At 42.5% G+C, this 15,787-nt stretch overlaps 1 protein-coding gene across 1 annotated transcript in view; it reads right to left on the bottom strand.

Moving 5' to 3' along the window:
* The window catches only part of SLC22A3 (solute carrier family 22 member 3), an 821,636-nt gene that overhangs the window by 204,879 nt on the left and 600,970 nt on the right, over positions 1–15,787 (bottom strand). The window contains exon 6 of the mRNA XM_086927388.1: positions 9,607–9,704. Within this exon, the coding sequence (XP_086783514.1) occupies positions 9,607–9,704 (98 nt within the window). The remainder of the gene's footprint in view (positions 1–9,606; positions 9,705–15,787) is intronic.

The following is a 15,787-nucleotide window of genomic DNA, read 5'->3' as shown; positions in this document are numbered from 1 at the left end:
CACCTGCTTGCTTGGAAGCATACACAAAATATTATTAAAATTGTGTGATGCTCAATTTTGTTGTTGTTGTTGTTATTGTTATTATGGGTTTATATAGCGCCGGGTCACCTACAGGTCTCAGGGCATTTTCTTTCAAATGTAAAATATTTATCACAAGCATAAGACGCAAGATTTTGGTGTCATGATTTATTTTTTATTGCAAGCGTATGCCATAAAATAAAAGGAAAAAGTAACCAAATCATCCGCTTGCCAAGGTCAGTACTTGGTGTCGATGAAATGGGTTCGCAGGGTTTGGTGTAGGTGATGAACAGTTGGCCTCACGATCAGGTCTGGGTTGACTGTGCAGTGGCAGCCATTTGCACTGACATCTCAAGGAGCAAGGCCCTTATTCGCTTGTACTTCTTTTTCGCATTACAGTTTAGCACTGTGCACCCAGGCCTTTAGAATGGTAAGTAAATCTTGCCCATCACATAGCACATTGCGCAAGCTTTACAATACCCATAGAAATAAAAGAAATGTGACTGTTAAAAAATGTTCCTTAAGCAAAGTATCATAAAAATGTTACAGTATATAGTACACCATTCAGCTGATAAAGACAGGATGATGAAGAAGCAGAACTTGTGACATCACCATCAACTAGGTCATGAACAGTGGAAAACATGACCTGTGCAACCATCCCAAATATAAGAATAATTAGTAAGCTCCAGCACATTCACAACTAAGGCTGTGAGATGTCCTGAGATAGAGGGGGATGCGGCAGATTGAGAACAAGTTGACTACTGCGTTCTGCACAACTTGAAGTTGATGAGTGGTGTATGTGGGGTTGACCCTGATGAAGGACGTTTGCATAATCAATTCTGGGCCCTACGATTGCATCATTAACAGGTTAATTTGTCTCTTTTGGTAGGAAGGACAGGATGTTCCGCAATGCTTTATAAAGGAAGCAGCAGGATGCCGAGATATTGGATAACTGAGGTTTGAAGGAAAGCATGTCCTAAAACAGGACTCCAAGATCTTTTATGGTTGTGGAGGGAAGTCCACATTGACCCAAAGGGTCAAGCCGCCACCTGGACGTCCATATAGATGGAGAGCCACATAGCACTATGCCTTGGTTTTGTCTGAGTTAAGCTTAAGACAGTTAAAAGGAAATGTTGGTGAGCCTTTGGTTTTACCATTAAGCCTAATGATCAGTTGAGTGTCATCTGCATTACACGTGCATGTTAGGTGGTATGTGCTGCTGAGTGTGGGTCTCCGGGAAAATACTTGGGGAGCACCACATGAGACAGGACGCACCCTAAATCTTATAGGAGGCATGATTAATGTCTGTTTGGCTACCGTCCAATAGAAATGTCTCAATCTAGTCTAAGGCCCTGCCCCTGATTCCTACCTCCCCAGCTTTGCCACCATAGTGTTCTGAGATACAGTGTCAAAGGCAGCAAAAAAGTCAAGAAGAATAAGAACAGGAACACCACCTTCGCCTAAGATTGTGCATAATTAACTTTGGCCAGCTAACAGAGATACCTCAATTCTGGTAATGGTCAAAAGCCTGCCCAAGCTTGTTGACACAGCAGGTTGTTGAAGGTAAACTCAGAGATATGTATATGGATCTCTCTTCTGTGAGCTTGGTGCAGAAAGGCAGAAGAGATATTGATCTATAAATGCTTTAACACCATGTAATACAATGATGAATTCTTCAGCAGAGGGATAATGCTAGCCTTTTCCAATTAGTCAAAAGCATGCCTTCTTCAGAGGAACGACTGCCTAGCTCACAGACTGTGGGAGCCACTGTGTCTGCTATTAAATGAAGAATATGAGGTGGACTTCAGCTCTCCGGAAAGACAGATTTGAAGGTTTTCACAATTTTGGAACACCTGGCTGAGCTGGCTTTCCAAAACTGACTGAAGTTCCTTTGAAATTAATTGAATGCGTAAGAAGTGATGAACACAGGGTTCAGCATCTGCTGCTGGACAAAATGACAGATACAATGCTAGAGAGCAACTTTCTAAGGAAAAAAACCCATCATAAATACCCATTTCCAATGGAGACAACGTGTAAAGTGAGACATTACTCTAACTATAAACCTACACTATCCAGTGCCTACCACTAACAAGGATTTTTGTTAACTATATTATTTGACAGATTCGGCAATGCGTCCACAGGCAGATGTTTAATTTTCAAGTCAGGGTTTTCTTTTATCATCTGGGCACATGTATCTGCCTACATCATTAACTTCCTGAATCCATATTATCAATAGAGGATGTCGGCAATTGGCCCATCATCTTATGTCACACTTCTAGATGTCCTTTAGGGAAACATCCTTTACAACGCAACTTTTACCATGCAGTGCCTTTATGACGCAACTTTTACAACGCAAACCATTACAACCCATTGCGCCGGGGGGCGCTCTAGGATAGGGAATAGGTTTAATTTACTATCCAACACTTTCCCTACTATCCACGGGGACTGGAGTTGGAATAGTAAATTCAACTATTCACTATCCAGCGCCCCAAAGCACTATGCGTTCTAAAGGCATGCGCTGTAAAAACCGCGTTGTAAAGGCATGTGTGGTAAAAGCAGGCATTGTAACGTCATACATCCGTCCTTTATGATATCCTGGTGTTGGCTATAAGGAGTAGCCGAATGTGTGGCACAGATGTTTGAAAATCAAACTTTAATGAACCTTGGTTGATTTAGCCTTCACTCAATAATGGAGTCAACCTTTTATTTTTTCAGAGGTTGTGCTAACTAGGCTTCGTATTTGACAGCAGCCTTGACATGAAGATGTAGGTTACGTCAAGGATGATGGATTCATTTTGACGTTAGTGATGATATTTTACTTATGTACTTGATCTTGTCTGTCCACATTGTTGGAATTAGCGCTCTACACCTTTATGTCAATCAGAACACCATATATACGCATCTTATCTTTCGACCTTCTGCTTGTGATGCAGCATTTTCAGCAAGTCCTGGGAAAGGAGCCTTGAATGGTGAGAGATGTTGCCTGCTTGGAAAACATAACGATTTTTCTCAGTGAACTGTAGAAGGTTCCTTGTAAGAATCCAGATATGGTATAATAACAAAGGGAGTAAGCAACATGGAGAGAACACGGTGGGCCTGATTCACAGAACTAACTTAAGACAAATCCTAAACTTACTACTTTTGGTGTTCACAGAAGGCATTTAGTAGTAGTAAAGTTAGGATTTTATCTTAAGTCTGTCTTAAGTCTGTGCTAAGTTTGTCTTAAAACTGTCTCAAGTCTGTCTTAAGTCTGTCCTAAGTTTGTCTTAAGTTTATCTTAAGACTGTCTTAAGTCAAATTTAAGTCAAACTTCAGACAAGCTCCTAACTTTATTACTACTAAATGCCTTCTGTGAATACCAAAAGTAGTAGGACAGACTTAAGACAGACTTAAGACAAACTTAAGACAGACTTAAGACAAACTTAAGACAGACTTAATACAAAATCCTAACTTTACTACTACTAAATGCCTTCTGTGAATACCAAAAGTAGTAAGTTTAGGATTTTGTCTTAAGTTAGTTCTGTGAATCGGCCCATAGTTTATTTTGTCAAGAACACAAAAGGTTGACCCACCCCAGGCTGCTCGCATGCACCATCTCACCAACTGTCACCACTCCCTTAACTATCAAACAACACCAGTATTCTAAAGAATGTCAGCACATCAGGAATCCAAACAAGGAACCCAATGTACTGCCACAGTGTTCTAGAATGAACCATTGGCCAGCACACTACATATATTTTATAACGTTCTGGATAATATCCGGGCAACTAATTTCCTGAAAATTGAACTTTTTAGTCATCTAGGACATGCATCCTAGAATCCTACATGGAACTCTCAAAACCAGGTTGGTCATTAAACCTTGTAAGGGAACAGAGGTGGCAGAGGAGATGCCCAAGGCATATGAATTGTGCTGCGCAATGGAGCCAGATTCCAAACAAGCGAGTACGATGCACGATTCGGACATCTGTATCGACTCGGACTCAACGAGACGAAACGGCTGTCAGAATCGGACTTAGGAGGCCGTTGCAGGCCCCCCTTCAACCTGGGCCCTCCAATTTGGTCACAGGGGTTGCCCATGGGTCCCACGATCCCCGATCCAAGCATGCACAGCGTGGCAGGCACGATGGGATGCCTGCCACAGGGTGTAGGCTTTTCCTCACCCACCTCTTTTTGCTCTTTATGCGTTCAGTTCAGGCTCCCATAGAGTTCAATAGGAGTCTGAGGGAACCGAGTCCATCAGCATAAGGATGCATCACACTCGCTTGGTTGGACTCCAGTGCTCCGAGTCGTACGGATAGTATTCCGGACCCGATTCGGTTGGGATGCTTTCCTTACGAGATCGGAATCGACCCCTAAGCGTTCATAGATGCACTGACATATCTAGGGCATATCAAGATATCGTCGGCATACAGCAATATGGCACGTCATATCTTTTGATTCTGTATACTCTGCACGGTCCCCATGTTGACATGTAAGCATGCAAATGGTTCACCGGCAATTGCAAATATTAGGGGTGACAAATCCTTTGTCTGGTGCCCCTACCGATTCTACAGGGCTCTGACATAATCTGTCCGGTATGCACATTACCTAAAGCAAAAACATCCTTCAAATAATAATTCTTCCAAATTCCATATGTCTAAGTGCCACCATTAAATATATTCCTCACATGGAGTTGAAAGCATTCTCTCACCTCCATGTGGGGATGGTGGGGCTAGTTCAGCCCACCTAAAAGTGAAGATCAGTGATTTGTGATGTCTATTAGATCTGGATTGAATCCATAATCATTCATTAGCTCACTTCACCACGTCTGGGCATACCCTGCCAACTTAGGGAGAACAAAGCAAACACAAGGAGATGATGGACGGAGCACTAAAACTTTTCAGACACTTACCCCGAGTCACTATTAGATCTGGGTTAAATCCATCATCGTTCAGTCTTGACCCTGTTTCTCGTTGTTTCCGGTCCATGGAAGACCTGGCTTGGCAGTTCGGACTGAACCTTTCCCATGAGGAACAGTGTCAAGACTGATCAGCATATGGCTGGTTCTGAACTGGGGTGGCGAAGTGAGCTAAAGAACGATCTAATAGTGATGGGGGGTGAGTGTCTGAAAGGTTTCAGTGCTCCATAAATCTTCTCCTTGTGTTTGCTTTGCATCCATCGAAAGGAACCTTAGGAACCACAAGCTCCAACACACCCTTAGTTGTAGCTAGCATAAGTTTCGCTCAGGTTAATAACAACAATTAACTTTCACCATCTCAACTTCCCACCCAGAGCCTTCTGGCAATGGCCTCTTGCCTATCAGAACAAACAACTCCAGTCTTATGGTATTTCTTACAGATTTAACTGTTTTGTCAAGCAACTCGGGAAGGGAACCAGCCAAGTCTCAATAGAAGGTTATCTTCATCGGCACCCCAACGCTGTCACACCAAATTGTGGTGATCTCTTCAAATTTCAAAATAATTATTTTGATTAATGTATTTCATCTTTATATTGGTCAGTTATGGGGTTTGTACCTCATGTTGTCAGTGTCAGCATCTTATTACATTGTCGGAGGAATATTCGCAGACCTCATAAATCGTTATGTGTCTTGGGGAGATGTCAGATAGTTTGTCCTCTACCTGTGTCACTTGTTCCAATTCTGGGTCCGATCTAGATGCTTCTGGTGTTGTGTTCTGTTTTTCAAGGCGATTTCCATACATCTTTGTTTACCACTGCTGCAATAACTGCCTCTCTGCTAACCTGTATCTGCTCCATCATGGATGTTTCTAACCCCTCCCCCTCTGGCCTTTGATGTGTTTTCCTCCTCCTTCTTCCAAGGCGGTGTTCTTGCACATGCTCAACCACCTTGGGTGCTGTATTTTGTTCCATCTGGTCCCACACTTCTTTGGGGTCAGGAAAGAGATCAGGACTTACACCCTTTGATCACCTTTAGTGCAGTTGGGAAGAGTAGTATGTACTATATGCATTTGTTTCTCAGTTTTTTTTTACTTCTAAGAAAAAGGAGCTTTGCTGCTGGACCGCCACAGTACAGTCTGGGGAAATTCTCACTGTAGCATTTCCAACTGTGTTGCCCTGTAGTTTATGCTTCTTTCAATATGATGTCCCTGTTGTTGTAATGCTTTGCTATTTTGGTTTGTGCGGAGTCGCTGGAGGAGAATTCTGAGCATGCACCCTCTGAGCTCTTTCAAAGGCATAACATGTGGAGAGTTTCTAGGCTGCTTCCTCCATTGTTGTCCCTGATTTCTGAAATCCTACTATGTTCACTCCCTCCATTCTCCCAGGGAGACCCACAATTCTTATGTTTTGCCTTGACTACCCTTCTGCCCTGTATTGCAGGAAGCTTATTCATTCTGAGAATTCCTTTACATGAAATGTCATGTTCTGGATGCTTGGTTGAATACCTCTGATAGCATTTTCAGCTGTTTCACCCTTTTCAAAGTTTGTTTGGATCTTCTATGTTGAGGCTTAAGTCCACCACTACAGTGTCTATTTTTGTCTCTAGTACTTCCCTTGAGGCGTTGATAACTGGCAATATTCTGTCTAGCTTCTCAGTTTGGGCCTCTTTGCCATTATTTGTGGCATAACAAAAATCTGTCCGTTACTTGGGTTTTGAGCATGAGGGCCCTGTGGCTAGCTTTGGTCCTTTTTTTTCTTCATTCACCTCATGTTTTAGGTTTAAACCCATTTCTCTTGTTCACTGGAATCTCTTTTGGGATTTCAATGTACTCCTCTGTGCTTTCATTTAGTATTTCTATCAATCTCTCTGTTTGATTTCCTGACGCTGCCATAAGGTCAGCTGGCACTTATCACATGCTCCATTTTGCCTCGCCATTCCTCCTACGCTTGACAGGTGGTTGCTTCAGGGGGTTCCTTCTGCTCCCCCTGTTGGTCATAAGTGTTGCAGAAAGTTCTTAAAATCTTGTAAGGAAAAGGAGAGCTTGGATGGGAGATCACCTACTCCCGAGCTTAAGTCCCATATCAGGGCTCTGTCTCCTGATACTTACCTCAAAGGGCTAAAGTAATGATAAGGGTAGGAGTAGTGGAGACGACATAAAGCCAAAAGAAGGCAAATGAGGTCCGAGTCGGTACCCTGCTATCTCCACTCTATTCCCAGCGACCTCCTGCAGTTGCTATTGGGTCAGAGGGATCCACCTCTCCTGGCCAATGGCGTTTCTCTCCCTGGGTTTGCCTAACTTCGGTTGTGCTCCTTTGTTTTGAAGAGTAGTGGGGCACGATAATAGCCTCCTTCAGCATCCTCTTCAGAGAGTTCTAAATCTGCTCCCACTCGTTTGTAGTGTTGTCTCGATTACGCTCTGCTCATCAGACGGAAGGGAAGCAAATGTGCTGTATTTGTTATGTTATGTTATATGGATATTTCTTGAGCGCACGTTCACCATCGGTATCTTGGCGCTATGAATTGAGCAGCGAGGTTTCAAAACCGGAGCAGTCTAGTTATACGCTGCGGTAAAGAGCCAGGTTTTGAGCAATTGTCTAAACCGCACATAGTCTTCTTCAAGTGTCAGCATGATTGGCAGTGAGATCCATAGTTTCGGGCCCAGCGTAGAGAACCGCGACCCTCCCGTGCGTTTACGTCTGAATCTCGGTACAACCAGTTGGTTCAGATGCATAGATCTTAAGGTGCGCTGGGGGGCATACTTGCTGATTCTGGGTGAAATATAGCTAGGACCAGTGCCCTGAATGGCTCTAAAAAGAATACACCCTTTTTTAAACATAGTGCGTTGCTCCACCGGAAGCCAGTAGAGTTCTTTCTGCAGTGGGCTAATGTGGCATCGTGGATCTTTTTGTTAGATGATTATAGCGGCTTGGTTCTGAATCATCTGAAGACGGTGCTTCTGATGTTGCGGAAGGCCAAGATACAGTGCATTTCCGTATTCAATTTTGGAAAGAACCAGGGCAATAATGATTTGGATGCTAGCCTCTCTGCTCTCCTCTATTTCCTTGTTTCCAAAGACTGCTACCAGGTGGGAAAGCAGTCCTTTCTCTTCCAAGTCTTCTGACCTATCTTTGTGTGTTGTACCTCATCTCCTATCTCATCTTCTCCCCAAGGCACTCCCAGAGGATACCACATGAGACTTCACCTCTGGCACTGCTTCTCTGTTGACAGATTAAAAGTTTGTAGAGCAAAGGCAACCTCTGTGTGGGTATCTCTGCTTTGAAGCATCCGGCGACCCTTCATCACTATTTCCCTCATCCCTTGGTGTACGCGTAGTGAGTCGGAGACTGATCACAGCCGGTGCAGTCGTCGGACTTCTTGCGGTTGGATTGCCCACTGGTTTAACCCTTCAATGTTTCATGTAATTCCCTGGAAAGGACTGCCTCTGTGTGTCTGTAGCCAGGTTTTTAGCAATCGCCCAAATGAAGCAATTTTCTTTCAGTCAGAGGGTTAGCGGCGTAGAAATTCCAAAGTCTGGCAGAGCACAACAAGAAAGTCCAGTTCCCAAAGGTAGCAGTTGTTTTGGGAACTTAAAACATGTTCTCATGAAAACTATTATTTTTGTCAAACATTTACGGATCCAGTAAGGAGATATTACCAAACATTCTGTGCTTTTGCTAAGAAGGATCACCACTTCTTGCTTGCTAATTATTTAGGTACCCTAAACAGCTTTATAAATGGCGCTAGACAGTTGGAAACCCAATGGTGATTTTTAAGTCTTTTAGGTAAAATTTGGCCTGGTCTCTGTGGTGGGACACAACAGTGCAAGGAATAACAAAGAGGAAGTTTTTTTAGTCAGTCTAAATGAAATATATTAGTTTTGTATGTTTATAACTAAAACTGTGACTATTATGACACAAGATTATACAGAAAATTGAATTGTCAATGACTGATTTGATTTTCAGTATGTAAGAGTCGTTTTATCTTAAATGGGCAAACCTTCAAACTGTTATTAAATCTCCATTTAAGTTTTTAAATCCTTATTTTAGACATCATTTTAATTGCCTTATGCTAATGGGCTTGCTTCCAACTAAATTTGTATGGACAAAGGCAGGGTTTGGGGGCAGAATTATTATACGTTAACTCTCCTCTGCCTGGGTGGTAAGACTGTCTCCTCTTGTTTCAGTGCTTTTCACTGTGCATGTCTTCCATATTTCAGAAATCTGCAATGCTGGGTCTCTTCTGCTTTCATTGCACGAGGAATGCCTAAAGAAAACAACTGTTATACCAATTCAGTTTTAAAAGTCAGCAGTTTGACATTTATAATAATTATGGTTATGTCTCTAAGCCAAAACTCCTAAGGTGAGCGAAAGTGGTAGTTATTGAAACCTAGCTGCAGTTGTAGATTTGGTATACCTAAAAAGGCCTATTTCTCAAAATCATTCTCTCAGTGTGAAAACAAAATAGGGGAGAAGGAAGTCTATGGACATCATCTACCCAAGCCAGATTTTACAAACCCCATAAAACTGAACACCCCTGTAAGACCACATTTTTCTTTAAATGTTAAATAATATAGTTTTGGTTTGTTCTTCATTATGATAATAGGCTTTAGAAATCCCAAGCCTATTAAAACAACGATTTCAATATTAGTTATGAACAAAAACAAAGGAGGCTTTCAAAAAAATCTGACTTACCAGGCATACATGAGGATAAAAGTGCATTTTCTCATTTGTGATGTTCGAACAAGATCGTAAAAAGCCGGATTTGCGACCTCATCATCTGAAACTGTCAACTAGAGATGGGAAATAGAACAAGTGTTATTAACTAGTAGCATACTTTGTATATGCCAAACTGGAAGCTTGGACTTTAAATAACCCAGAAAACAATATGCATACAAACTTTCGAGAGAATCTTAATGCAGTTCACTATTCAAGTAGTATAGAGAAGCATTAACAGCTTTTTTAAAATTTTTAAATAAACCTAAGAGAGCATGCTTAAATAAAATCATTTGGGGACAAGTTCGAAAAAATGCGAAGAGACAAATGATCAAAATCTGGTATTACCTTTTATGAAACTCCAGATTTTTAATACTATCATAGTACCTATCTGATGACCAATTCAGAAACAGAATTTCTTCGATTCCATATTAGCTGCTTCTGATTGATGAATTAAATGGAAGATGGTGCCCTGACATAAGACACTTTGATTAGCACTGCAGGGTTTGTGGATACAAAATTAAGGAGCATATCATTAAGGCGGCGTAAAACAATTATCACCGCTTTTGCATCCGTTTTCGGGGAAAAGCAGGGATAATTGTAACGCCCTATCAGCATGGACACGCTAACGTGTGAATCCATGCCTTAGCACCCATTTCCTTTGCGCCTCGCATGAGATGCGAGGTAGGCGTTCCTGTCTGTAAGTCAGCGAAAATAATGGCTAACACAGCTACCCCCTATTAACAAGTAAATCGCTAATCCGCCTAGCGACATAAAAAGTAGCGCTAACCGGGTATATTGCCGGTTTCTTACGCCTGCTATTTTTCCTACTTAGCCATAGCTATCATGGGAGGTAGATTGTCATGCTGAGTCCACATCTCCCTATCTACAATGTTTTCCCTAACACAGTTTTATATTGCTGGAATTCCTGCGATATTGCATCTTTCCGCTGCTATTGCCACGATTTCTATCGCCTCGGCAATGCGCGTTGGTAATAGTGCGCTAACCGGACGATAGAATCCGGCGATAGACGGCGTTAGTAATATGCACGTTAGACGCAGCCAGCGATAATTATCACTGCTGCTTGAGGGTATGCCCCTAAATTTCTAATGCTTTGAATCTGCATTTGTACTGGTCTAACTAACATATGGAAATCTCAATTGCAGTCATATGAACATTTGGTTGAGTAGCCAAGCCATGTCATCATGCTTTCAAGGCATAGATCACCATCTCATTCGCCATCTCGTAAAATGTATAGATCCAGCTATTGAGCCACTAGGAAATGCAAGAGGCCTTAACAATTATGATAAACTTAAATCTTATAAGAAAATCCATTTGATAGTATTACTGGTGTTTTCAGAGGAGGCTTTGATTGCCACGTTCACTGCATCTATTTTATGTCAAATTGTAATGATGTTCTGATTTACCAAACCACAGTTACTCCACTGTATATTTCCTAATGAGCAAACCTTCAATAATGAGAATGACGTTCAGCAAATTTCAAACCAAAAGGTGGAAAATTGGGGGGCATATTACCAAGCAATAGCGATAATTATCGCTATTGCTTGGTTAGAGACAAAAATTTACCGCTAAGCTGCAGCGATTTTTATCGCAAATAAACCTTGGTATTACCAAGGTTTATCGCAAATGCGATAAAAATCTGCCGCAATGCATGAATATCGCTGAAAAGTCAGCGATATTCATGCATTACCGAGCTAATGCTCTTAGCCATGTTATCCACCTCCCATTGGATAACATGGCTAAGAACTGCTCAGGGCAGGTGTTAGCTTTTGGAGATATTCGCGCTTAGCGTGAATATCTCCAAAAGTTGGTAATAGGAGATAGCGATGTTAGCCACTGTTTCCAGTCGCTAACATCTTGGCACGCCCACTTTGCATGTCATTAGTGATAAATATCACTGACATGCAAAGTGGGGCCCAAGATGGTCGCTATCTCCTACTAGCTGTCGCTAACTGGTGTTAGCGACAGCTAGGTAATAGGGAGATAATTTTATCGCTGCTTTCTTGGCTTTTAAAGCCAAAAAATCTGAGATAAACCCCCTTGATAATATGCCCCACAGTTCTTTGTGGGTGCATAAACTCTCACTCAATTCTAATTTGCATTAGGGGTTTCAGTTTTCAATTTTCTATTCTACTTACTTTTAAACTAAAATGCACTTAAGTTAAAACAAACCAAACAAAAATTGTATTTGTCGAATAACAATTAAATATGTATACATTTAAAATCATTTCAGAATAATAGCGCAGATTAACGAACAAGGCCTGGTGCAAACATGAATGGCACAGAAGGGATCAACCAAGGAAATAGGTTCTCGGTTATTTACTATACAGCTCTTTTAGGCACTCACAAAACAGTACTTAACATGCACAAACGATACTAGTTTATGCTTACAATGAACCTGTCCTTAGGTGTACGCTGGAATCAACCAATTATTTCTTCCTTTCCTGGACTTGTGGCATAACACTTGTTCCTGTGTGTCCTGTTTTGTCACAATCAAAGGCCACCCGAGAGTAGGAGACTACGTTGTCTAAACATCTGGAGGCAAACCTTAAATGGTCTCTTATGCAGGTCAATCGCCTTATAGGCAATTAACCTCCAAGGGTCATCCGACAAGAAACATAAAAAGAGACATAGGAGGAATAAAACGTCTGCCTCCTCCAAGTGATCTGATTCCTAGGCTTAGTCGGAGAGTAAGCAGTGATGGTCCCCAATTCTTTGTTCTCCTCGGAGCAAGTCACCATGCAGAAGGAGCCCCACCTGGATTTTGAGGCTCATTCTCCAGCCCCCTCAAGCGGAGGCTTTTCAGCAGGCCATGTTGAAAAATGTCTTTGCTGCCCCATTTCCCTCTTATCCCCCATGTGATGTGCAAAGGGCTTTCCGGGATCCCCTGTCCCTAAGCACGTAAGCGACTGTTTGATTCCACCATCCCCACGTTTCATCAGACTCTGGCCTTGGAGGCACTTCTCTAGGACTATTTTCTCCACCCTCAATTACATTCTAAACTCTTTAGGTTCAATCGTATGTGCCAGCGGCACACCTTATGGAGGTACGTCTGACCCGATTTATCCATCTTCTTTTAAGTCAGAGGAGAATTTCTTAACTGCCAGAAAAAGGTCCAGACATGTTTCGAGGATCAGTCACCAGTGGATCCTCTAAACAGAGCAAAGAGATTCACCCATGTAAAACAGCTTTTTAGGCTAAGATTCATAAACACAGGTTATGCCAATGCAGAACTCTAGCCTTCACCTTATACACATGCTGTTCTGCATTTAGACCACTGTGAGGATCTGGGTGTACTATATGATATGGCTGTGGGGCGTTACCATGGAGTACACAAGTAGAGGCCTTTCTGGGTCCAGTCAGTATCATTTACTTAACCTTAGCTCAACCCTGAGTAGCTGTGGCAGTGAGCAGTAAGTCTTGGCAAAAGGAACGTAAGTGTAAAGCATTTAACAGCACCAAACAATATAAGACAATAACACACCAATAAAAAGACACAACACTAATCTATAGCAATAGAGCACATTTTAATGAATTTTTAGACACCTTGATCATTAAAATCCACTGGAAGTTTCCGGAGATACAGATTTTAGAACTTTTATCACTTTTAAATGCAACTGCAAACAAGCATTGGCAAACAAATTTTCAAATCGTTTGAAAAGTTTGAAAAGTTAGTGCGAGTGTTCCAGCCTGGCTTGGGCGACCACATTTGACATGTACAAGGTCTAGGGGGGCAGAAAGGATACTTCACACAGTTTCATGACCACCAGAGCATTTTTAAAGCAAGATACCAACTTTAGACATTAATTACCATAGAAGTCAAAGGATTGGTCCTGATGCTGAGGGATGCAAGCACACAAGCTCAAAACGATATTCAGGTAGTAGTGTGGTCAACAGGAGTGTCTTGTGGTGGTTCCTTGCATCACAGCCGATGTAGGGTGACTTTGGCCATGGAGATCGGGGTCCCTCGAAGTCTTCTACGTTGTAGTAGTCGGACATCGTGGCCACCTCTGTGCCTTCTGTAGTCATTGTTGTCAGCTCAAACGTTGTGCAATAGTTGCATTTGCTGTGTAGCAGAGTTTAATCATACATTCCTACTCAGTGGTGTGCAGCTACCAGTTCATGGTGATAAACTGTAGCGCTATGATAAATCGATAAACTGGTTTTTCGGGAGTTTCTCGGCTCATGGTTAACACTTGTGGGTACTGTACTAAGTAGTTTTTAGGATTCAGGAATGGGTGGGATAAAAGGGTAGTAAGGGGTTTGGTGTAGAGATACTAAGGCGTTATAGCTTCAGCTTTAGTTTTTAACTTAGAGGCAATGTATAAAGTATGTACGCAACACTTCAAACAGTAATAAAGTGAGAACACCACACAAAAAAGATATCACTCCACGTTTGAATAGAACTTTCTTAACTAGACAAAGAAGGCAAAATGACATAAATGCAATGTCTACAACCAGAAAATGTTAAGATTTTAGTAAACATAGCTGCAAAAAGCATCAAGCACTAACTGTTGATATGTGGTCACATTGGACAAGGATAAAATCACAAGTTCAGGCTGACCACAAGGGAGCGTGGGCTGGCTACAGAGACCCAGTTGGCCTGCTGAACAAAGTACAGTAAAGCCTGATTTGTGCAGCACTGCGAGGATCCGCATCAAAGATGCATGATGCAGAAGATTGTGATGCATCGGATTCAAGGTGCGATGAGGCTATGATTCGATGACATGCTTCATTGTCCAAGATTCCGTTAAGGAGGCTTGCGATGCAAAGCCCATTGACGAGTATGCGGAGCGCAGTCATGGCGATTCGTCGGTTCTGATGAGCTGCAAGACTGCGATGCAGAGTCATCATCGTCGAGGCTGTTGGAGAGAGATGCAAGGGCCTGCACCATGGATGCACCATGCAGCGACAGTTCTGATGGGGCTGCGAAGGCGATGTGGGTCTTTTTGATAGGTCAAATCCACCAGCAGTGTCAAAGCGTCATTCTGCTCGGGTTTTCGGCATGCAACAGAAGAGGTATGTCGGTTTCGCTGGATCCACAGACTGGAAGAGCATCTTAAGCCCACTTCCAACGGCACAGGGCTGGGGTGGCACCACTTGGCAGGGTAGATTCAGAGATGGCAGAGTCCAAGTGCAGGTGCAACGTTGTTCAAAGCCTGTTGTATAACTGAGGTTTCAGATCAGGAGGCCAGCCAACTAGTCTTTTGAATCACTCTGGGTTCTGGGTTCAAGAGTTGCAGGTCCAGTCCATCTCACTCTGGCAAGAGAGCATCAGACAGCTGGGCAGCAGTCCTTCAGACAGCAGTGCAGCAGTCCTTCAGACAACAGTCCAACACAGTGGCAGTCTTTTCAGCAGCAAAGCAGTCCTTGTTCCGGGCAGAGTATCCACATGTCTAGAGGTGTACAGAAGAGTTGGTGTCTGGGGTCCAGAATTTATACCCAGCTGTGCCTTTAAAGTGGGGGGGATTAGCTTCTATATGCATGCCTTTGAAAGGCGCAGGTGCCCTGCCTTCATTGTGCTGGCTCCAGACTAACTACAGGGGGTGTGAAGCCCTTAGAGCGGAGACAGGACACAGCCTAATCAAGTGTAAGTGGGGCTGGGTCCAGCTCCTCTCTCCCTTCCTGCCAGTGATGACCCATCCAGTAACACCTAAGCTCCTGTTTTTTGGAACTGTCTTGAAGGAATACCCAAAGCCCAACTGTCATCTACACCCAGTTATTTGTAACCCAGAGACTGACTGCAGGCACAAAATTGCAGAGGCAAGAAACTGTCAACTTTCTAAAAGTGGCATTTTTACAATTGAAATTTAAAATTCAACTTCACCATAAGTTAGGATTTTAAATTCCAATTCCAGAGACACCAAACATGAACTGGTTACCTCTTCCCATTTGGAAATTACTCTTATAAAATGTAATAAGGTACCTCCAATGCAATCCTATAGGAGAGGTATACCGTGCAGGAGTGACAAACTAATTTAAACTTTTTTCACTACCAGAACATGTCAAACTTAAAAGTACATGTCCAACTTTTGAAATACATTTCACCCTGCCCTCTGGGCTGTCCCGGGCCTACCAAAGGGGTGATTTATATGTATTAAAAATGAAGGTATTGGCCTGGCAAAATGTTTACTTTGCA

This window comes from Lissotriton vulgaris, chromosome 6 (genome assembly GCF_964263255.1).
Source record: "Lissotriton vulgaris chromosome 6, aLisVul1.2, whole genome shotgun sequence".
Lineage (NCBI taxonomy): Eukaryota > Metazoa > Chordata > Amphibia > Caudata > Salamandridae > Lissotriton > Lissotriton vulgaris.
This window is presented reverse-complemented; position numbering and strand designations above follow the sequence as displayed.